The 22660-nt window shown below is 49.0% G+C and overlaps 1 protein-coding gene across 3 annotated transcripts in view; it reads right to left on the minus strand.

Moving 5' to 3' along the window:
• TNN (tenascin N) overlaps nt 1-22660 on the minus strand; it is a 63691-nt gene continuing 41031 nt past the window's right edge. Inside the window, exons 12-19 of one of the 3 annotated variants that reach the window (XM_053209829.1) lie at nt 21983-22246; nt 18713-18843; nt 17541-17673; nt 16963-17114; nt 11122-11218; nt 10056-10223; nt 3639-3802; nt 1-1342 (exon numbers count right to left, since the gene is read on the minus strand). In XM_053209829.1, coding sequence (XP_053065804.1) covers nt 1202-1342; nt 3639-3802; nt 10056-10223; nt 11122-11218; nt 16963-17114; nt 17541-17673; nt 18713-18843; nt 21983-22246 — 1250 coding nt within the window. In that variant the 3' untranslated portion in view covers nt 1-1201. The remainder of the gene's footprint in view (nt 1343-3638; nt 3803-10055; nt 10224-11121; nt 11219-16962; nt 17115-17540; nt 17674-18712; nt 18844-21982; nt 22247-22660) is intronic. The other 2 variants (XM_053209828.1, XM_053209827.1) reach the window with 2 other exon arrangements.

Below are 22660 nucleotides of genomic sequence, written 5' to 3' on the forward strand. Positions count from 1 at the left end.
TAGGGCACATGCCTCCGCTCCCACTCATCTCATCTCTCCAGGTTCCAAATACCACGATTCGCCGTCTCGCAAGTATGAAACGGCAGGCTGACCGCATTCTGTGGTGATGCACAAGTTGTACCTTCACATGCACTTGGGTTGAATTTAGAATTCAAGCGCACTGATGTGAGTTAAATAACACAAGGCAAATTTTTTAAAAACCAGGTGTTGTTTTTTTTCTTGACTCAGAACGTAAGTTACTTTTAATAATGATCACTGACTTCACTACAGAGAAACTTTCCAAAGGGGTAGGAAAGTAAACCCAAAGGACCCGACCTGTCAAGTGCCTGAGCAAACAAGAAGCTTCTACTGGGCACCTTCAGAACACCTACAGGCCCAACAGTGTGGGGGCCCAGGGAAAGGGGCAGGGCTGAAGACTTGAGGGCATGAAAGAGAGTCACTGAAGAGTCTTTGGGAGGGACCAATCACCAAAAGAGTCCAGTTATTTAAAGCTGAAACGAGTGAGAATTTATTCACAACATATGCAGATCTCTGAAAGTGATTATGCAAATATGTGGGAAGGGGGAACTTGAAAAGGGGGGTAACATGGAAGCTTGGTTCCCAGCCTGCTGGATACTGGTCACAACTTAGCTCAATGTGAATCAGTCTTGGTCCCTTTGTTCTTTCTCCTGATCTAGCATTTTTTAAACAGGTGAAGATTTATACCTTTTTCCTCAAATCCCAGTGGTCATGGGAGGTAACAAGCATCAGACTACGTTAAGCCCCTTGGTCATCAAATAGAACCCCTCCTTGGTATATGGCTTTCTAGAGAAAAGATATATGTATACACACACACACACACACACACCAACTGGTGAAGTGCTAGATGATTCTTTTCCCTTCCCCCTACTCCCCAATCCCATATATTTGCTACTGAAGACTGACGAACTTGCAGTCCGGTGTTCTTTCTCATATATACTATTGTGTTGATTTGCAGGTCTCCAATACAGATGGGCAGAAATGCAGGTGACAGAGACCTGTGTGGTCTGAAGTTTGGTCACACACTTTGTCCTGGAGGTTACCCAGCCATCTCAGAAACCAGAGGCCAGGAGTATCCCTCAAACTTCCATTAACCAGTCACCACTACCCACCTTGCCCCAAGCCTACATAGCCCCAACCCTGGGCTGGTCTTGTCTCGTGTGATGACTGTTCAAATAGGCCATCAGAACATTCTCGAATTTTCTCCTAGTGTCCGCTTCTTTCTGTCCAGGATGTGCTCTCCACTGTAGCCATGAGGGCGGATTTTCAACTCCACATAAGGAATGGAGAATTCATGTCCTTTCCATGGCTCCCAGTTCACCCCCTACATAGGAAGAAAGAAAGAAAGAAAGAAAGAAAAGAAAGAAAGAAAGAAAGAAAGAAAGAAAGAAAGAAAGAAAGAAAGAAAGAAAGAAAGAAAAAGTCAACATCAAGAAAAGGCACTAGGGAGGAGGGTGGGATGGGTTAAGGTACAAGGTACAAAGGAACGCTTCTTTGCAGGGAGGGGAGGGGAGGGGAGGACCACACCCTCTCTGCTTAAGGAAGACAGGTGGTTACTGGGGTAGTTATGATAAGGGAAGTACAGCTGAATCTAGAAACATGTGCCCTCCCTGTTGGGATGAGCACTGGGTATTGTTGTATGGAAACCGACTTGATAAATTATATTTAATATAAAAAATTAAAAACTAATAAAAAAATAGAAACATGTGCCCTCTGCTGGGCAGCTGAAGTTAGGCTGATGACTCAGAAGCCCCCACCACCTCCACCTGGTGGTTGGAAGGATAGGGTGTGAGGATAGGGTGTGAGCCCAGGGGGCCGGGGAGCCCGAGGCAGCAAAGCTAACACAGGGTCAACCTGGCCAGCAACAGGCACAATATCTTTGCCTCACTCTTTTCCTTTCCAAAAAATTAAAGGCAAAAATAAACATATTAATTGGCCAATCGTGTAAAATCATTTTCAATTTAAACTGTTTAGATACTAGCTCTGGGGTAACGAATAGCCTGCTGAAAACTAAATTTCATTTTATGTCTTTTGACTGGTGAGCGTAATAATATTTAATTCACTTAATAACCTTGCAACCTGGCCAATAAAGAGCCCAAGTGACCAATTTTATGTATTTTAATTTGTGAGGTAAATAATAAACAGGAAGCTAAATGCCTTGCAGACTGTGAAAAGCACATTAACCAGATGAATGTCTTTTATTAGCAAATATGGGGATGGTTTAGGGCATGCTGGTTGCTCATTTCAAATATTTGATCTCTGATCACAGGCTTTCCTGAGTCAGCCCATATGCTGCCACCATGATTCATGGACCCACCCTCCTTGGCCTCCCTGGGGGAACATTTCTTCTTCCCTTTGAAAAATCACACAAGGATTGGGAGCCCCCCCACCCCCGTCTGGTCAGGGCCAAAGTAATCAAACTGTACCTGGACTTGAGATGAGCTAATATTTACAGTGACACCGGTTATAAGGTAAGTTCTGGGGAGCGGTGGCTTCCTGAAGGCTAGAATAGACCCAGGGTGGGAAGTTAGAAACCCAAGGTGGGGAGGAGCTCATGGCAACAAGACGCCATTTTCAAGAAGATGTGTGGGAGCAGTCAGGAGATGCCTGGCAAGGAGTCAAGATGATGTCCACGGGTCATGGAGGTTTGAGAAATCACTGGTAGGAAAGTTTCAGAGCAAGGAAGGGGAGAGGAGCCATCAAGAACTCTCAGTCCTGGGTGCACCTCCTGAAATGGAGAGAGAAGTTTAGCACAACACTCTGGGTAGACTCTGAGTGGCTCTGGATGAAGTGGACCCAAAAGTGGGTCAGATCAAAGACAGAAAAAACTTGTTTCCTGGTGATCAAAGGACTTGAGGCAAATAGTTGTGGTTTCACTGGGAGAACAACTAGAAAGAATTCTGAAGTTATGAATAGAATGTTAGCTCCCACCTGCCCCCAAGGCATATGTTGAAGTCCTAACCCCCAAAGTGGTAGTCTCTGGAGGTGGGATTTGGGGAGGTAATCAGGGTTGATGAGATCATGAGGGTGGGTCCCCCATGATGGGATTAGTGCCCTTGTAAGAAAAGGAAGAGAGATGAGAGCTCTCTCTCTCTCTCTCTCTCTCTCTCTCTCTCTCTCTCTCTCTCTCCACCATAGGAGGACACAGTGAAAAGGCCACCATCCGCAAGACAGAAAGAGAGCTTTCACCAGGAACCGAATCTGCTAGCAGGCAACTTGATTGTGGACTTCCTACCCTCCAGAACTGAGAAACAAATGTGTCTCGTTCCAGCCACCCAGCCCATGGCATTTTGTTACGAAGATAGTGTCCATGGGTGGCCCGGAAACAGATGGTGCATAATCCATGTCACCTGTCTCTGTCCAGCAGTGGGCAGCCTGAGCTCCCACCCACCTACACTAAGTTTGCAGCTCTGGTGGGAATGCAGAGTGGGGAAGGGCTGCAGCGGGTGGGCAGGGGAGGCCTTGACCTCCAGGCCATAGAGCCTGGAGAAGAAGCCCCACTGCCCCGACTGGGAGCATCAGAAGGAGAGAGGTAGCCAAACCAGCGTGGAGAGTGTCACTTTGGGAACGCAAAGCTTTGGGCAGAGCTTGGAACAAAAAAAAGTGCACCTGTCGCCTACCTCACTGTGTTTGGTCTCCCCGTATCTGCCGTTGGGGTTGGCCAAGTGGCAGTTCTTATACCACCAGCCACCATGATGTGTCAGGGCACAGTTGCTGAGGGCAATATCGTTGTCTCTGTCAAAAGTTGTAAACTTCCATCCGTTGTGGTAAGTAAGAGCATCCCCTGCGGGAGAGGAGAGATGAGGGGTGAACAGTGAAGTTCGGCCGCTGAGATGGTGATGGAACTCTGGGCTCAGCAGGACAATCTCTGGGCATGAAAACGCCAAAGATCTGGCCATTTATGTCACAGGTAAATCACTCGTCTCTGAAAACGGCCAAGGTGAGGACATGATACAGATAAAGAGATTCTCCTTCCTGGCCTGTCACCCAAACTTCAGGCCTGTTTCTCCAATAGCTTCCAACAGCTTGCTCCCTTCCAGCATTTTCACTCAGAGGCTACACAGTCACGTAAAATAACCAAACATCTGAAACCAAACTCGTCGGCTCTCCCCCCAGCACCTGACCACCCCTCTCCCATATTCCCTGCCCTCACTCAGCCATCCTCTTAGCCACCCCAGCCTCGAACTCAGAGCCACATTTGCCAATCCCATGTACCCCTCTACGGAGCCCTTCTTCCTGAGGATCACTCACAGATGGCCTCACTCCTGGGGCTGCCACACGGCCTGCTCTCCCCTCCTCGGGCCTGCATCAACACGACAGCCCTCCCGGCCTTCCTGAAGCATAAGTGTCCACTTTCATGCTCTCCCGTCAATGTCCTTCCCACCACCCACCACAGGGAAGGAGCCGCTCCTCCTTGCTTGGCTTTGCAGCCTGTAATTTGGCTTGTACCCTTCGCACCATCTCCTGGCCCGCTGTCCCCACAGGCACACACGGCTTGTGCAGCAGACAGGTCTGCCCTCCATGCCTCTGCCCTCCCCGGTCCAACTCCTAAACGCCCCTCAAAGCCCAGCTGGACCCCACTCCTGAGGAAGGGTCGGTCTCCTTAATAATCCTCCCACACCCCCTCCCAGCACACACTCCCGAGTTTCCCAGGCCCTCCTGGCACATATATACAGTTCAGTGCTTCATTACATCCTGTCTGGAAATCCGCTTGAATCATCTGACTTGTATTTCTACCATTTCCCCCATGGTATGTATCATCTTTGTATCAGTTTAATTCTTAATTCAGCTCATAAAAGGTGACAAGGGCCTGAATCAATCCTAAGTTGTGTTCCTATCATGACAACACTTAGGTTTTCATCTGACCCCTGAGCTACCGACCACCTTCACATCCGTATCCTCCCCCTCTGTCCCCACGACAGCCTACAAGGTGGGCCAGGCAGCCGGCAGTCCCATGAGGAGACAGACTCACAGAGGTTAGACTCTGGGGACTTGTCAAGGTCCCACTATCCCCAGATAGTAGGGCCGGGACTCAAACCTCAGTCCTCAGATTCCCAGTCCAGGGTCCTCCCTGACACACCAACTTGCCTGCGGCTGCCTTATTTCAGTAGAGACCTTTAATTACTTGAACCAGAGCAGGCCGTCTCTGGTTCTCCCGGTGTGGCCCCTGGACCAGCAGCATCAGCAGCACCTGGGAATTTGTTAGAAAGGCACATTCTCAGCTCCACCCCCACCCCGGATCCACAGAACCAGAAACTCTGAGGCAGTACCCGCCTGCAGTCTGCATTTTCACAAGCTCTTCTGAGGACAACAAGCCCTTCAGAACGTCGGTCTGCAACTTCCTTCATTTATTCAGGAACCATGAGAACACCTGCTGGGCCCAGCACCACGCTCAGCCCTGGGAAAACAGATGGAGGAGGTCCCCACCCTCAAGAACTTAGTTGGGGGAGGAAGGGGGCAGATGTATGTAAAGAGTTAACAACACATTATGAAAAGGGAAGGTCCCAGATGGTCCCAGATTGTCCGTCTGACTTTGCAGCTTGAACAATGGCTCCTTGATGGCTTCCCCGGCGAAAGCAGGGGAGTGAGAGCAGGGGACATAGGCCGTTCCTGCTAAGACAGCTGAAGGGCCCCTGCCCCCAAGAGTTTCCTCCAACTGAGGAAAGGCGTGTAGTCGCTGGATTCGTACACATCTCTCTCCCCTTCAGCTCTCTAGCAGACAGTTAACTACAGCTTAAAATAACACGCGATTGCTCCCTTGGTGACACTCTTTTAATGAGCTCAGCTTACCGAATGCGCATCTAAAGTTCCCAGAGCTGTTTCCTAAGAATCTGTGCGGAGGCTGTTTCTTAACGATTTGTTCACAGTTATCGAACCTTAGGCACTGGGATCAAGGAAAGCGAAGCAGGTTTCGGACTAAGTGTGGCAGTTTATTCCATGATGGATTTGCTCCCTTCCAGAAAATGAAGCCATGCTGATGTTCAGAGCATGGACAGCGAGGATAGTCATGAATCAAGAAATTGCTTTGCTCTGGTCATCAGGCCCCAGCCAACACGGTGTTCTGATCTATTAAGCTTATCTCCCTAAGTAAGATAAAGTAGAAAAGCCAGTGGTCGTCAGACCCTCTCTCTTCTATCAGAGTTTGAGGAGAAAACATTGGATGAGAAATAAGCAGCCTTAACTTCTAGTACAATGGTTTTGGGTGGGCGGCTGGCTCCCCTCAGGAGGTGCGTGTGGGGTTGGTGGCAACCCCATAAGAGCCCTGGGTGGGGCCGCTGAGCTGGTTATCACCCATCTTGTCAAAACATCACTCCAAGATCAGCTCTCCTCTTGCACCTCCTGAGTCGGGAAGGATGACCCAGGCAGCTGAGCCACCTCAGACCCCAAGAAGCCATCGACATCACATCCCTTTTAAGTCACACAAGACTGTCTGGACCTTGAACCCTGGGAACAGGAATGGGCCCATGGAAGTGGATGTGTGCCATTTCTAGCTTTCCCTTGTGTCCACGAACCCAACACTTGTTTCGCCTTTAAGTACCAGTATTTAAGGGGCGCCTGGGTGGCTCAGTCAGTTAAGTGTCTGACATTGGCTCAGGTCACCATCTCATGGTTCATGGGTTCGAGCCCTGCACTGGGCTCTGTGCTGACAGCTCAGAGCCTGGAGCCTGCTTCGGATTCTGTGTCTCCTTCTCTCTCTGCCCCTCGTCCATTCACACTCTCTCTTTCTCTCAAAAATAAATAAATAGTTAAAAAAATTCTAAGTACCAGTGTTAAAGAATCTGTTTCAAAGCAAGAAAGGCACTGGCATTTGTGTAGAACAATTCCTCACCGTGGACAGTCAGCATCCCTGGCCCGGGCCCACTGAATGCTGGTGGCATTCCTTAGTCACGCTTCCAAGTGCCCCCAGGGCGTGAACCCATCATCCCTGGTCGGACATCCCCAAGTCTCGTGTCGATGGGATTGAACCCAGCTGTAAATGACGGGTCAGCCCATAGAAGTCGCTCTGCGCCACTCCAAATGTCTGTGTTTTCACCATCACCTCTCCAGAGACGAACAGCGTCTTATAGGCAGAGCTCATTAGATGTCCTCCCGGCCCTGCTCCAAGATCCAGAATCGGAAACTATATTCACCTGGCACTTCCTTGCTGGGCTCTCCTTCACGTGGGAATAACAGAGCTCTCTGACAGGACTTCAGGGAAGCAGAAGTCGGGGGCCCACCTGCACAGTGTGAGTCAGAGTGGTCCTGACTGACACGTTTCCCCCAGGGTCCCACATGCCCAATCCTAATCAGAGCTCCAATGGGGACAGCCAGCACATGCACAGAGACATCAAACCCTTCACCTTCTATTTGAGTGCTATGTCCTCTAAACAGCACCTCATCATTTAGGATGTGAGTGGTCAGAAGCTTCCTAAATTTCAAAACTCTCCTGGGGACAAATCAGCCTATACAAGGAAAGCTAAAACTCCACTAAGCCCACCACTCAATTTCAGAGTGTCCAAGTAGGAACGGCACGTATGCGGAGACCAGAGTGCTGCCAAATGTGGTGTGATCTGAAAGTCTCCCGAGGCCTCCTATTAGAAAAGGCATCTTCCGCTGACCAGCACTGTGGGCCTGAACAACCTCAGAATGGCAATTATCCCCTAATCACACTTAAAATGCAAATAGAGTCCCTGGGAGGAGGACCACGTTAATTCACGAATATACTGACTCCTTTTCACTCCTTTCCCCATTAGCATCAGTTCATTTCCCAGTTATTTTAGGGCAGGCGTTGGAAAAGGTGTGCGGTAGAAGAGAGGAGAATGGGCGGCCCTCGTGGGCAGGCCTGAGTGATGTCCCCAGTTGGGAGCTGGGGGCACCGGGATTCCGGGAGAGATGTAGGAACTCCGCATCTTGTCCAAGGAAGATCCCATGAATGGAGTCTCCGGAGGCTGGGAATCTTTAGCCCGAGAAAGGCAGACCGACTTGATCTCCACGGTCAGTAGTGAACGGCAAGAAGAAGGAAGACCAGCTATCCTCCATGTGGACTGAGCAGGACAGGAGGGGCCCGAAGGGTCTCAGGGAGCCTGTGATGTGTGCACCCTCACACCTAATGGTTGGAGATCCAGGAATGAGCCATCAGCAATGTGGTCTGATTTCATCCAGAACTGGGAAAAGGGTAGGCAGAGTGCTGAGTGGTCAAAACAGCATCTCTCCATCCCTCCCCACCCCACCCCCCGATTCGGTTTTATCGTCACAACCCCAGGAATGTCCATCTGTGCTTCCCAACTATTTTAACTGCCTCGTTCCTATGCCTGCCTTTCACGTTTCGTACTGTACTGTGAGCAGATGAAGTGCAGCGTACCCAACATCCAGAAACTGTATAGCAAGTAGAAAAGGGTTGCCCAGCCTGTTTCACCTATGGAGACCCCAGACCCCCAGAGAGAAGTGACAGCTCTTCCAGCAATGGTCCGTTTTTTCTTCAAGGATTTTCCCTGAAACACTGCACTTATCTTTGCACGCTTCCCCCACCCACCCCCTCGGAACGCTTGAACAATTCTGCCGTGTCTGTCACCCAAACTCTTCATGCGCTAGTAGGTGCCTACCCCTTCCTCTTTGTCTCCTCCCATGTCCCCATGTCAGTAGACCCACCCCTTCACCGGCCCCTGTGCAAACTCCTTGGGTCTCGGGGACTATCCCCTACACTATGAAACATCCATAACATCACACTGAAAGATCTTGCTAGCAACATCACATTTTAGCAAATGCAAAATTCTTGTGATTAAAAAAAAAACAAAACAATTAAATTATAAGACCTAAAAGTAACTTTGCATTAGCTACTGGCCACTTCGGATCACACTCCAGAGGCATCTGTTCACAGTCCTCCACCGTTAGGGGAGGAGGAGTGGCCTGAGTGGCCTCAGGCTTCAAGGGCACACCCCCGCACCCTTGCTTCTGCTCGGTCCTTGCTCACCATGGACTCCCCTGGGCCGGGGGGCCCTTCTTTGTTTCCCATCTAAGTCCCACCCTCAGACCCAGCTCCTGCCTCCTGCCCTGGGGGAAGCTCCCTTCAACAGCCTCAGCGTACCCACCTTGTCGCATCCTGTAGCTCCTTATTCTCCTCACCACTAGGTGACACTTTGCAAAAGTTACTTTATATTATTACTTATCTATTTACTGACCGCCTAAGGGGAGCAACCAGGTCCTATAGAGTCAGTGGATCCGACTGGTAACACATCCCTACAGAGTCACACCAAAGTCAAAAACGTGCAAAATCAAACGACTTGTTAGGGAATTTTTAAAAACTATAAATGTAAGTTTAAAATATATTAAAACAACCACCACCTTCCCCTCTTAAATAGAAAACTCAACGGTAAAATCCCAGTATTTCAGTCATGTTGCTTATGCTGTTCTCTTCCTTCACAACCGACCACACCATCGACTGGCTTGCATCCAATGAGCAGCTAATCAAGGTTAGAGATTCCCTGCTTTCGGCTGAACTGCTAATTTCTGGGTTGTCACAGTTCTATGAGGTTAATGAGACCTTCCTTCTTCTTGTTTGAATCAGCCCTGTCATTTTTTTCTTTACTTATGGTAAAGTGCTGCAAAATATTCAAATAACACACACACACACACACACACACACACACACACACACACACACACACTCTTCTGTGCAAGGACAGCAGCCATACCGCTGAAGCCCAGTGCAAGGTGGGCAGGCACCATGGATCACTCAGGATGCGGGTTCATTGGCCAATGCACAGCAGCCTGAACCAGGGGAGCGTAAGAGGAGGGCTTTTACTGGTGGGGGGATCAATGTGTAATGTACAAAATTCCCAACTTTCAGATGGTCAAGGATTGCTTTAACATACCTGTTTACTGCTCACCCCCTGTAGGGCATCATGCCTGAGGGGCCTCGATCATCAATGATCAATGAGGACAAGTCACCTTCACAGAGCAGTATCGCATCCCCCAGATCCATGGCCCATGGCAAACCGATCCTCAGACCCACGGGCTCGAGCCCGAGACCCTGGCAGGGGGGAGATGCTTTTGCTTACCGGCCGTGCCTCTGTATTTCCCGACTGAGAGCTTGTACCGCTCCTTGCTGGAGGCCACCTGGAAGAAATCATACACGGCATAGGCGGACTCGTTGGCTGTCTGTAGGTCCACTCTCACCTCATACCGGGTGGCAGTGCCAGTGGTGAGGTTGTGCAGCTGGTCGAGTCCTAAAAATAAAGCAGGCAATCCCAATAACCAATCAACCTATGTGTGCAAGTGCCCACCTACCAGCAGCCGAGATGTTCGGCACCAAAAGTCACCTTAGCCTTCACCACCTCTGCTAATGGGCACTTCCTCACGCTATCTCTTTTGGGGGACCCATTTTCTCATCCTGTTATCTCTCTGGCACGGCCATATTAACGAGTGTGGAAACCACGTCCTGTGAGAAAGAGCGGTGGAGGGTAATCACTGGTGAACCTGCCCCCACACTCCTTCTCTCTAAAGTAGATGCACTTCTACTTATCATCCCCTTATCTCACCAAGCAGAAGAGGGCATCAGATGCCACCGTAAGGTCTCTGGAGGAATTTTGCACCAAGAAAACCACATCATCACCTACTCTACCTGACACTGGGTCTCCAGATTATGATTTTTTCATTCTCCATTTCCCAGTGGGTGCTTTCGGCTAGTTCACTCTCTATGAGCATCTGCTCCAGAAAAGAGCAGAAGGGAAAGGGAAAAAACAATCCCCATAATGATGGGCATTACTAGTAGAATTTCAGGGACTACTGGTATGACCTCCCAATAATAGCCCAGAATCCCAATCAGTCAACTGTTTTTCTACTATGGTTTCTAAGATGTGCAGGCTCCAGGCAGATCCTGTGGAGCTCAGATACAGCATAAAGACCACCTGTGACAGCCACACCTGCTCACAATCCCAGCACATGAGAACCTTCCTAGCAACATGTCCCCACCAACACCTTGGTGGGTAGGTTCCTCAGGGTATCCTGTCCCTGTCACTGAAACATCTTCCTGAACGTGGGGAGCCTTCACAAGCCACCCAAGCAGCTTTTGAAGGGAGATGTCCCTTCCACAGCACAGCCCTTCCGGAATCTCAGAGTTCATACCAAGCCAGAACTCCTTCATGGGGTCCCCAAAGCCTTCCACATAGGTCCGCCAACGCTTGAAGAAATCCAGCTGTCCAGTGTTGCGCCTTTGGAAGACCTGCAAAGGGAGATGGACCTTTCACTCTGACACACTTGGACAGATGTCACTGAGTGAAGGAGGGCAGCAGCTTGGACTGGGGCTGCCCCGAGGTCAGACAGAAGCAGAGAGAAGGTCACACTGATGGATGTGGTGACAAGTTGAAAGTGGAACTGAAAGAGAAGTCAGGAGTGATTCTTGTGGTTTGGGCTTGCGGCACTGGGTGGCTGTTCCCTCAGCTATTGGCGGAGATGGGGGCTCTGAGAGAAGACAGGTTCTGCGGGTGCATCACGAGCTCACTTGGGACAAGGTAAGTGAGGGTCACCCCCAAGGTGCCCTGGCGAATGGGGAGGCCATAGTGGCAGATGAGTGAAGGACTAGGGTTCTGAAGAGAGATCTAGGCCAGACTTACAAAGGTAAGCATGTGTCTCAGATGATGCTAAGTGCCCACCAAGACCCATTTCACTTTCCTCTCCCCAGAAACACAGGGAATCTTCCTTCTCCAGGCTCCCTTGCAGTTAAGCTGGAGCCATGTGACTCATTCTAGCCAAAGGGCCGTAAGTGGGAGTGCAGGAGGGCAGGAGGGCTCTCCATGCTCCCTCTTCCATTGCCATGCATCACGGGGCCTTGGTGAAGGCCACATGACCACAGAGCAGAGCCATGAGCTGGAATCAGCCTGAATCCTGAGTCACCACTTAGAAGTGACTGCCAAACCCCCAGAAGATTGCACACATGGGAAGAAACTTTTTATGTCTCAGATCATTGGAATCTGGTGGTGTTTACTGCAGCAAGGCCTGCTCTATCCTAATGAATACAGAAAGCCACGGGGACACAGATCGTAAAGTGGAGCCACTGGAGAGGATGAGATGACCTGGGAAGAAAGAGTACCTAAAAAGAGAAAAGGGCCTAGAATCAAGACTCGGGGACCACCAATACGCAGCAGCCAGGTGCAGAAGGATGTGTTCATTAAGGAGAACGTTCATGAAGGACAATTAGGAAAGCATGGAACCACAAAGACCACAGAGAGAAAAGTGTGGCCGATAGTGTCAACGGCAGGTAAGCAGTCAAGGGACACGTGGCCTAAGGAACATGTCCATAGAATTTAGTGAGACAGAAGTCGTGAGTGACTCTAACAAAGGCTGCACTGGAGACAGACAAGGGCAGAAGCCAAAATGGAGTGGGCTGAAGAGTGAGTGGGAAGTGAGAAAATGGAGACAGACTTGGGTACTATTTCATGAAAATATGTGCTGCCTTCTTTTCAAAAACTCCTCTCTTTGGGGAAGGAAGGCAGTTCCTGTCAGAGTAAACTGGACTCGTTTATATGAGGTAAACCTGAAAAGGAGCTACAAGCTAAACACACCTGTATATCCTACGAGAAGTGATACTAATTGATGTCATTCCTCGTGACCTTGAAAGACAGCCATGCTAACCGCCATCCTAGCTAACCTCAGAAATGATTCTGGAATTCTGGAAGGCTGGAATGGCATCTTTGTCTCCACCTACTTTCCTCTGTAGTCATTCGAATACAGAAGCCCCAACACAAAACCCCATCTCCCTCCTTTCCACCATGCTTCATAGCGGGTGCCTTGACGTGAAACACAATTATTTTGAATTTGGTAAGGTACACCTAATATTTCTGTGTTCTTTACATTTTTTCTGGGAGGGAGGGAGAACAGAACAGGGGTCCTGCAACAGTGCTGAAATCTCCTCATGGGAGCTCACGTTTAACTCCTTCTGAAGCACCAACCCACCTCTGCTGGCCCAGGAAGCCCTGAACTAGGGCATCAAATGGCGGGAGAGCCCTGGGCTCTGAGGCAGACCATGGCCACTGCCTGGCCAGGGGCTGGTGAGTCAGTCATCTCTATCACTGAGCCTCGGTCGGTCAGCTTGGTGACAAACAGGGTTAGAAGCGGGAAGGAAGTGTTTATCTCACAGGTGCTAGGAGAACTCAATGAAATGGCAAGTGTAAAAACATTCTACAATACCCAGGTGCTGAGCAGGACTTAGGGAATGATCAGGCCCATAATTACATACTGCATTAACACTGTTGTTCCTGTCCCCTTTTGTCCTTATTTTAGAGACTGTCACTCCTCTCTTGACTTCCTTCATTTCTTTACTTACTGACCCACTTGTGTAACTACCATTTACTGAGCATTTTGTTAAGGGCTGGATACAGGGCGAGTATACATGATGCCATTTTACGGATGTGAAAGTTCAGAAAAGCAATTAGCCAGATTAAATACTAATCAGCTTATTATGTAATGACTGATGCAAGGATAAAACATTGATCTCATCTTTTATAAGAACATTTGAAAATACCAGCTTTTACTGAGTCTATTTTCCAAAAATCATTTCTTAAGATTCTGGGGAGCTAACTGGTCATTTCCTAGCATGGTGCCTGTTCCAGTACCTTCCCAGGGACACTTCCTATACCATGGACAGTGGAATCCCAGGGCAGAAGTGTTACCAATGTTTGGTTCCTTGTACACCGGGTCAAATTACATTCCCACTAACATAATTAGTTATAGTACAAGATCAGGCTCAAATTTGATTCTGCCTTCCTAGGAGAGATGCATTACAAAGGCATTCTCCAATCAATGAATAGAGTACCTAAGCATGATAGGGGTTTTTCCCACTGATATATATTTGTATATACATATATGTTTAATAATGTTAATAATGTAAATAATGTTACTAATGTAAATATATATACATATATATTTAATAATGTTCAGCTTAGTGAGGAAAACTCCAAAAAAATGGTTCCGATGCTCTCTCCATCGCCATTTAGACCCAGCTCTGCCCTTACTACCTGTGTCCTTCGGCAACTTAGTGAACCTTGACAAGCCTCACTTTTCTAAACTATTAGATCAAGATGTTAATAGCCCATTTGTCATTCTCTTAAACTGAGGCTGTAGCAAGATCATTAATCATGATAAATCATGAAAGTGTGAAGGCCAGAGACTGGCACATACTGCTACAAGTTATTATTATATCTCTATAATTGTTAGTTTGCATTTTATTGTGTCAGATTCCAAATGAACTGACCCACCATGAGCGTTTGCACGTCTTGATCAGGCAGCGTGACTGGACTCCCAGAGAATCTAGTCCATTCCCCTTCTATGAGGTGAAAACACCTGATGATGGACTGTCTGGGATAACAAGAGCCACTCAGCAAAGAAGTCTCGAGGCGGGCAACATGTCTCAAGACAGAACTGTCACTGCACTCTAGAACTTACTCAACGTCCTGACTCAATTGGGAGAAAAAAATGAAAATCTCATTTAATTGCCTGTGGAAATAGCTTCTCATGTAGTCCTTAAGACTTGCAAGATGGAGAACAAAGACGGAAATACCTGAGGCACCTAAGTGCTCCCGGATTGTCTTCATCCTGGCCTGCCTCCTGTGGTATCAGCTACCACGGGGTAGAGCTCTTCAGGCCTCTTAAACATAAGGAGTTCCTGCTGCCCCATGGAGGAAAATATCCTTAAAAGGATTTTAGGAGCTCAATTTAAAAGAGCCACATACTGAGGTCATCTCTCAGTGACAAAAGATCCTTGAACCCCAAATCAGGGACAACGCCAGTAAAAGATTTGGTGCAGAAGTGCTCAGGACTCCGCATGTTTTCTGGACTGTGATCGCTTTGAAGAGGGCCCTACAGAAGCTCAGTTCGTGTATTATCTTCAGGAGTCTGGGTCAGAAACAAGACTTGGGAGGGGGTGAAGGATTAGTTCACCGGTATTGGTTAGAACATAGAGGGATTTTATTACTTCTGGAATTGACCTCAGTTTCCTGGTAAGGGTCCTTGGCGTGAGCAGGCCCCAGAAGGCAAGCTCCTTGAGAGCAGGGATTCACTACTGGTTCTTGAGTATATAAAACAGTGCTTGACACACAATAGGCACACAATAAGTAATTTTGGAAAAAATCTTGGGGATTCCCAGGTGGACACACCGGCAGGTATCTTTCTAGAGGTTGCCCTAGACAAACGTCTCCTTCCCGATGGGAGGCTGGCTTTCAAAAAGGCCACACTAGACAACACAAACATTCTGCCAATGGTCAGTTATGGACACAGACGCAGGATACTGGCTTCAGGCCTGAAGAGACCCGACGCTTACAACCGTGCTGATGCAAAGCAGCAGGGACAGCTCAATGGCTCTGCTCAGGTAGAAAACCCTCCCGTGCTACAAGGTGTTCGGTTATTTTTACAAATCAATCAGGAATTTCTCCCATCCAATCCAGTTCCTGCCTTTCAGCCATCAGATGCAGCTGTGCGGATAGTAAGTTTTCTTCACTGCTGCTTAGCGGATGGTATCATTTTACCCGTGGCTGCTCAAGTGTCTTTGGTCTCCCAGGCCCCTGAGCGAACGTGTAAATGAATATAGTCTGAGCACTAGGAGATCATGCTTTCTCCTTCCCAGAGTGAGCTCCGGATGCACAGCAGGTTAAGGCCGCATGCTGGTCTGGAGTGGTGAGAGCCTCTAGCTGTTCAGGCACTGGGAGAAGGGGGTGGGGGGAGAAGGAAGGATCAGATCGAAACCCTCAGAGACAGCTCATCATATAATTGGATCAGGCTGATGCAATCAAAGTAGGTGCCATGTGGTGGGAGCAGACAACGGCCGGAGGGAATAAACCTCCACACAGAAGGACCATCAGCACGTTGCCAAGTTGCCCTCTTTCAGGCTTTAGCCTTCAAAGCAAAGTCCCCAAGGCCTCGCTTCTGACCTGCACAGCAGGATGCAGAGCCTGGACAAAGGGCTTCAATCCAGAGGCCCAAGGCCCAGGGAGGTCATACGTTTCCATGGCGGATGGCCTTAGAGGACCCAAAGGGAAGGCCAATGATCTGGAAGGCCGGAGTCCTGAAATCTGGCCCCAACTTTTGTCATTAATTCTTATGAAGGGCCAAGATACTTCTCCTTGTGGCCTCAATTTACCTATCTATAAACTAGAAATAATAACCGCTGTCACTTACTTGAAAGATTTTGTGTGAGAGTCTCGTTTATGAGAGTGCTTTGAAGAGAATAAAATGTAGCATTATACAAACATAGAGGGCATTATTAGATGCTGATAAACCCACGAGCCCCCACAATCATTAACCTTAGTTTAACTAAGCCTGCTCTATCCTGGCCATGAAGTACTTCAGGCTCTATTCTTTTTTTTTTTTTTTTTAATTAATTAATGTATTTTGAGAGAGAAAGTGAGAGGGGAGGGCCAAGGAGAGGGAGAGAGAGGGAGAGAGACAGACAGACAGACAGAGACAGAGAGGGAGGGAGGGAGGGAGGGAGGGAGAGAGAGAGAGAGAGAGAGAGAGAGAGACAATCTCAAGCACGGCCCACACTGTCAGCGTGGAGCCTGATGTGAGCCTCGAACTTACCAACCGTGAGATCATGACTTGAGCCGAAATCAAGAGTCGGAGGCTAGAGGCACCTGAGTGGCTCAGTCAATTAAGCGTCCAACTTCCATTCAGGTCATGATCTCACAGTTCCTGAGTTTGAGCCCCACATCGGGTCCTGTGCTGACAGTTCAGAGCCTGGAACCTGCTTCGAATTGTCTCTCCCTCTCTCTCTGCCCCTCCCCAGCTCGCTCTCTCTCTCTCTCTCTCTCAAAAATAAATAAACATTTAGGAAAAATTACAAAAAAACAGTTGGAGGCTTCACTGACTGAGCCACCCAGGCGCCCCCTTCAGGCTCTATCCTTACAGCCTGGGGCGGGGGAATCGGAGAACAAAAACAAGCCACCCAGCCCCTCCCTCCCGTGGATAAAGACTCACAATCCAGCCACCTCCGTCCGTGTCCATATCACAGTACACCTGCAGGGGCCGGCTGGCATCACCATGCAGGTAGATGGTATATAGACCGCTGGCAACATTGCTGTTCTGCTGAACTTGACTGCAGTCGGAAGGATGTGGAAAACGGGCACCAACTGGGAGTCAAGCAGAAAGGTAGCATCGTTAGGCGAAGGGCAAGGAAGAAGTAGGGGGGCTGGTCCCTTATTTCCAGATGATTTATTTTGTTCAGAAATTATTTCATAACCTCCTACTACTTTGCTTCTTCCGACCCTTCGCAAATATCTTATTTTTCTCATTCACCCTGCTCTCATCAAACCCTTCAAATGTAGTAGAAATAAGGTCAAGTTTACATCACTTCCTACCCTGATGCCCTCAAAATAACATTCTGTTCTGCTTCCCTCTTCAGTCTTTCTACCATGAGATCAATTTTGTTTGAACCCATAACCCTATTGCCCCGTTTTCAGAGAAATCCATCACTCTGTCCACTCGCTCCTCCTTGGACAGCTTTCTTGGCTGTCCGATGCTTGTCCTCTACCACATTCTCGTTCAGAGAACATTACCTGTGGAAAGGGTGGTAGATACACTCCTGCTCCGGCGATCACCCTTAAAGGCAACCAAGGAGACTGGGTAGGCGATGCCCTGCTCAAGGCCTTGCAACTCAAGTCTCTCGTTCCCTCTTCCAAGCTGTACCTCCTACCAAACAAAGGAGACAGTAGACAGTCACTCAGTGTGTCACCCCCAGCACCCTAGCTGTCAACGGCTTTCCCTGGTGCTAATGACAGGAGCTCTCTGAGAGCACAGTGTTTGGTTTCTTTCAGGGCTTAGTGGCGCCCAGAATACAGGTGGGTCCCAGCAGCTTCCCTGGGGGGCGGCGCCATGGAGATTCAGCCCTGCTGGAGTGCTAGCACAGAACTGGCACCACGGACCGCCCTGGAGGGGCACCCACCAGGTCTCCTGGGACCCTCTGCCTCCAGGTACATGCTGGAACACGAACTACAGCAACCAAGGCCAGCGGTGCTGGGCTGAGGAGCTAATAAGGGCGATTAAAGTGACTGCTGATAACTGTGCAGCAGGGCCACTGTTGGCCTTTCGGGAAACGTCCTTCTGAACCTATCTTATTTCCTCTACAGACATAGGGCTAACTTTCCTTGAAGCACTGTCATAAGCAACCATTAAGATAATGAACAAATCAAAGTGCCCTTCCTTTCCCTCTTCGTCCCTTCTCTCTTGCCAACAAGAAAGAGGAAGAATTTTCCATTGGAACAAGCTACAAAAACTTGCTGGCCTTCAGATTCCAGGTGGGAGGTATAACTCCTGAAAGAAGGTTTAATCAATCCATTCAATAAATATTTAGTGAGCATGTCTTGTGTGCCAGGTTGTAAGCACGTTAGATACAATGATAGATCCAACAGACAAATTGTCCTTGGAGCGAACGTTTCCTGAGAAAGACAACAGAACAAAATAACATGGGGCGGATGTGCAGCCCGCAAATACTCAATGGATAGCGAGGAGAAGGCACAAAAGTTAGTCCTCTAAAACGAGGCCACACGTACGATGTCAGCAGACAACTGTGTGCAGCAGCTTCGCTAACACAGCAGATGATCAGTAAGGCTCAACTCATTTCTTAGCCGGTGGCCATGACACCAGCGATCAAGCCGGTGGGCCCGGGTCAGTTGCTTCATTTGGAGGCTGGGCATGGGTACCAAGAGAAAAAGCAAGAAGTATCCAGTACCTTAACGGTGCCATCTGGGAGTTGGTAGGTCAGAATGTAGCCATCGATCTGAGCAGAGGGGGGCGTCCAGGTCAACACCCCCCCGGACTGTGTAACGGCAGATGGACGAAGGTTTTTGGGAGGGTCGATGTCTGTATACAGAAAGTCAGGTAATTATTATTAGTCGGTATTTCTGCAACCAAGGCAAGATCATTTCTGATGTGTTAACATATTTTCTACCAACTTATCCTTCCCATGGCAGCAGGCAGTTCCCAGGCAGTTCCTCCCCGACAGCAGGCATGGTCTCTGCTCTTCCTTGCCACCAGCCCCTTATGACCTTGGTTTCTAAAAGCACACTCCAGGGGCACCTGGGTGGCGCAGTTGGTTGAGCATCTGACTTCAGCTCGGGTCACGATCTTGCGATCCGTGAGTTTGAGCCCCGCGTTGGGCTCTGTGCTGACAGCTGGGACCCTGGAACCTGCTTCGGACTCTGTATCTCCCTCTCTCTCTGCCCCTCCCCTGCTCACACCGTGTCTCTCAAAAAAGGAATAAGTGTTTAAAAAATTTTTTTAATAAAAGCACATTCCACACCTGCTGAGGACAAGGTGACTAAGGAAGAGGGGAGTGGGTAGGGCTGAGACAGTGCATCTGTGCTCCCAGGTTCCCCACAGATTCTCCAAGAGTGGTGGGTATGAACAATCCAGGTCATCCAGATCAGCAGGCAGATTCCCAGTGACAGCAGGGCTCCCGAAGTGACCCGGAGTGCGGATCTGAGAGGAACCTGTGCACAGAAACCACGTGTCCCGGCAAACACCTACCTGGAAAGATGACTACAGAGCTGCCCACCCCCCACCCCACGGCTGGCACTGGGAAACCACCCAAGACTTTACACACAGCCCTGGAGAAGGAGCATGCCCCCTAAATCAGAGATACCGACTCACCAGCAGAATGGGGGCTTGCGACAAACATTAAGTTGGCGTAGAGATTTAAAGTTCTATTTCCTACCTAACTAAACATATGGCCTTAGATGCACACCCTGTACAGAAAGCATGGAGAAGGCGTGATGGTGGTGGTCTTGTGCAAAGGAGAGGAAGAGAGAGAGGGAAGAAGAGGCAGAGAAAAAGCAGAGCCTTCCTTGCGGCTCTGAACGTGTGATGGGGAGGGAGGGAAGGGGGAGGAGTACACACTCTGGAGACCGGGAAACCAAAACTCAGCAAGAATTCTAGTCAAAACCATATTAATTGGTCAGATGGCTCGTTTTTTTAAACCCAATAAGATATTGAATGAAAAATTTCCATTTTGAAAAATCATCATAGAGGGTGATTTTAATTTAGAAGTTCCCAAAAAAGATGTCTCCAGGCTATTTTCTCCTCAGTAGCATTTCAGCCGAGAATGGAATTGCAATGTTTTAATAGAAATCAGGCAGCTGTTGTTTTGAATTAGGATGTTTTGACAAATTTTGAGTTTCTGTAATATCAGCTCGGTTTGACTTTCTAAAGTGTAACATCTGGCATGGATTTTATTCTTTCCATCACACTACAGAACTAAATTTCCTGCTTCCAAACATCAAAGCAAAACCTTAACTATTTAAATATCTTAAGCTGGCCTCTGCTACATCTTTGACTGCCCACCAATCCCCTGGTTATGGACTTGAGATGTCTTAATTACTTCCACATTTCTGTGAAGTACAAAGATGGTAATATTGTTGTCTTGTTGTCTTTTTTAATTATTATTTAAGAGAGAGAGAGAGAGACAGAGCGAGAGCGAGCACATGCAAGCACAGGAGGGGCAGAGGGAGAGAGAGAATCCAAAGCAGGCTCTGTGCTGTCAGCTCAGAGCCTGGAGCAGGGCTCTCGATCCCACAACCCTGGGTTCATGACCTGAGCCAAAATCAAGAGTTGGACACTCAACCCCCTGAGCCACTAAGGCACCCCTTATTGTCTTTAAAAATGGGAAGAGTGAGAGGCACTTGGGTGGCTCAGTGGGTTAGGTGTCCAACTTCAGCTCGGGTCATGATCTCATGGCTCGTGAGTTTGAGCCCCGTGTCGGGCTCTGTGCTGACAGCTGAGAGCCTGGAGCCTGCTTCAGATTCTCTCTCCCCCCCGCCCCCCTCTCTCTCTCTCTCTCTCTCTGCCCCTCTTCCATTCATGCTTTGTCTATCTCTCTCTCAAAAATAAACATTAATTTTTTTTAAATGGGAACAGTGAAGCAAAGAGAAGATAATGAAGGAACAGAGGGAGAAAGGAACGAGGGCAACAGAGAGAGGAGACAGGAGAGAGGGAGGGAGGGTAAAGGAAAGAAGGAAGGAGGGAGGGACTGGCTGCCTCTGGGGAACAGCATTGACTATTAAGGAGTCTGGGCTGTACAAGAGTTTTTCTTTCTACGTGTTCCTTTGAATAGTTTGATTTTTTTTTTTACTGTAAGTATACTTTACTCTTTTAATTAAAAAATCCTGCTAATTGTAACTTATAAGGAAATTCAAGGCACCTCTAACTCCAGTGGCCACACATGGTGTCCCCCGCCACAAAGGGGATGGCCAGCCCTTGCCCAGATGTCCAAAGAGACCCGAGGACATCAGGGTGGGCACAGGGAGTCTCTCGGTCCCTGTGAGGCCCCACCACACACGCAAAACACAACAGCCCAGGCCCCTCTGATCACTAACTGGAAAGGGACAGCGAGGGAGAAAGACACTTCACCACCGCCCCCAACCCGGGACGTGGACACAGAAGCGCTACGTTGCCTCCCTCTTCTCCAAACTGGAGCCGAGGCCCGCCAGGTTCTAACATCCAGGTGGAGAGCCTGGGAGCTGGGCAGGGTGGAGGACAAGCTGACGGAGGCCCCGCACAACCACCTGGAAAAGCCACACACTTCCACTTTCACACTGCCTCCTCTACACTCTTTTTTTTTTTTTTTTTTTGAAGTTCATTTATTTTGAAAGAGAGAGAGAGTGCACAGCAGTGGAAGGAAGGCACAGAGAGAGGGAGAGAATCCCAAGCAGGCTCTGCGCTCCCAGCACAGAGCCCAACGTGGCTTGAACTCCTGAACCACGAGATCACGACCTGAGCCTAAATCATGAGTCGGACACTTAACCCACTGAGCCACCCAGGCACCCGTCCTCTACACTCTTCTCAATCAGAGCCCTCGTATCCGCGTAAGGTAAAGAAGGAACCACTCTGAGGCATGTCCTCAGGTGAAACAACGGCCTTCCCTACTCCCCTCTGCACCCCTAGGTACAGATGATGACTGCTCTGATGGGTGTGCAGGGTCCCCGGTTCCAGGCCTTTACAGTACCTGTCAGGGCCGTGGTGTCCGCCTTCTTGCTCTCCCGGGCCCCCTTCTGGGCCCACACCTGGACCGTGTACTCCACGCCCGGCCTCAGGCCCGTCAGCACGGTGCTGCTCTGCTCCTTCCCAACCGGCACCTCCCCGGTGTCTCCATCGGCAGACGTGTAGCGCACCATGTACCTGTTGATGATGGCCTGCACCGGGTCCCAGGAGACGGTGGCCGTGTTCTCCGTCACCCGGTCGGTTACCAGGTTTTGGGGGCTGTCAATGTCTTTTGAAAAAGGAAAGGCTGCATTTTAGAGCCAAGGGAGACCATCCTACCTCCCGACCCTGTCTCTAGGAGCTTTCCATTCAAGTTATCTTTAATAATGATTCAATTCCATCGCAACCAGGAGTGAAAGGCCCCTGGTTTCCATTTTCCAGGGAAACAAACCACTGGACATTAATATGAAAATTTTCTCCCTAGCTTCCACAAAAATAACAATAAAAGTCTCCCGAACAAGACAAGCCACCCAAACTGCTGTTCGAACAACCTCTTCTTGTTATCTCCACATTATGTGGTGGTTTTGTTTTACAGAGTCTCAGAGCTGAGAGGTCAGATCTTCTCACCTTCTTGTCTCTTACAAAAAGGGGAAGAGAATGGAGGTCCAGAGGAATGAAAAGGCTCGCCCAAGATCCTGCCATT

Source organism: Acinonyx jubatus, chromosome E4, assembly GCF_027475565.1.
Source record: "Acinonyx jubatus isolate Ajub_Pintada_27869175 chromosome E4, VMU_Ajub_asm_v1.0, whole genome shotgun sequence".
Classification (NCBI taxonomy): domain Eukaryota; kingdom Metazoa; phylum Chordata; class Mammalia; order Carnivora; family Felidae; genus Acinonyx; species Acinonyx jubatus.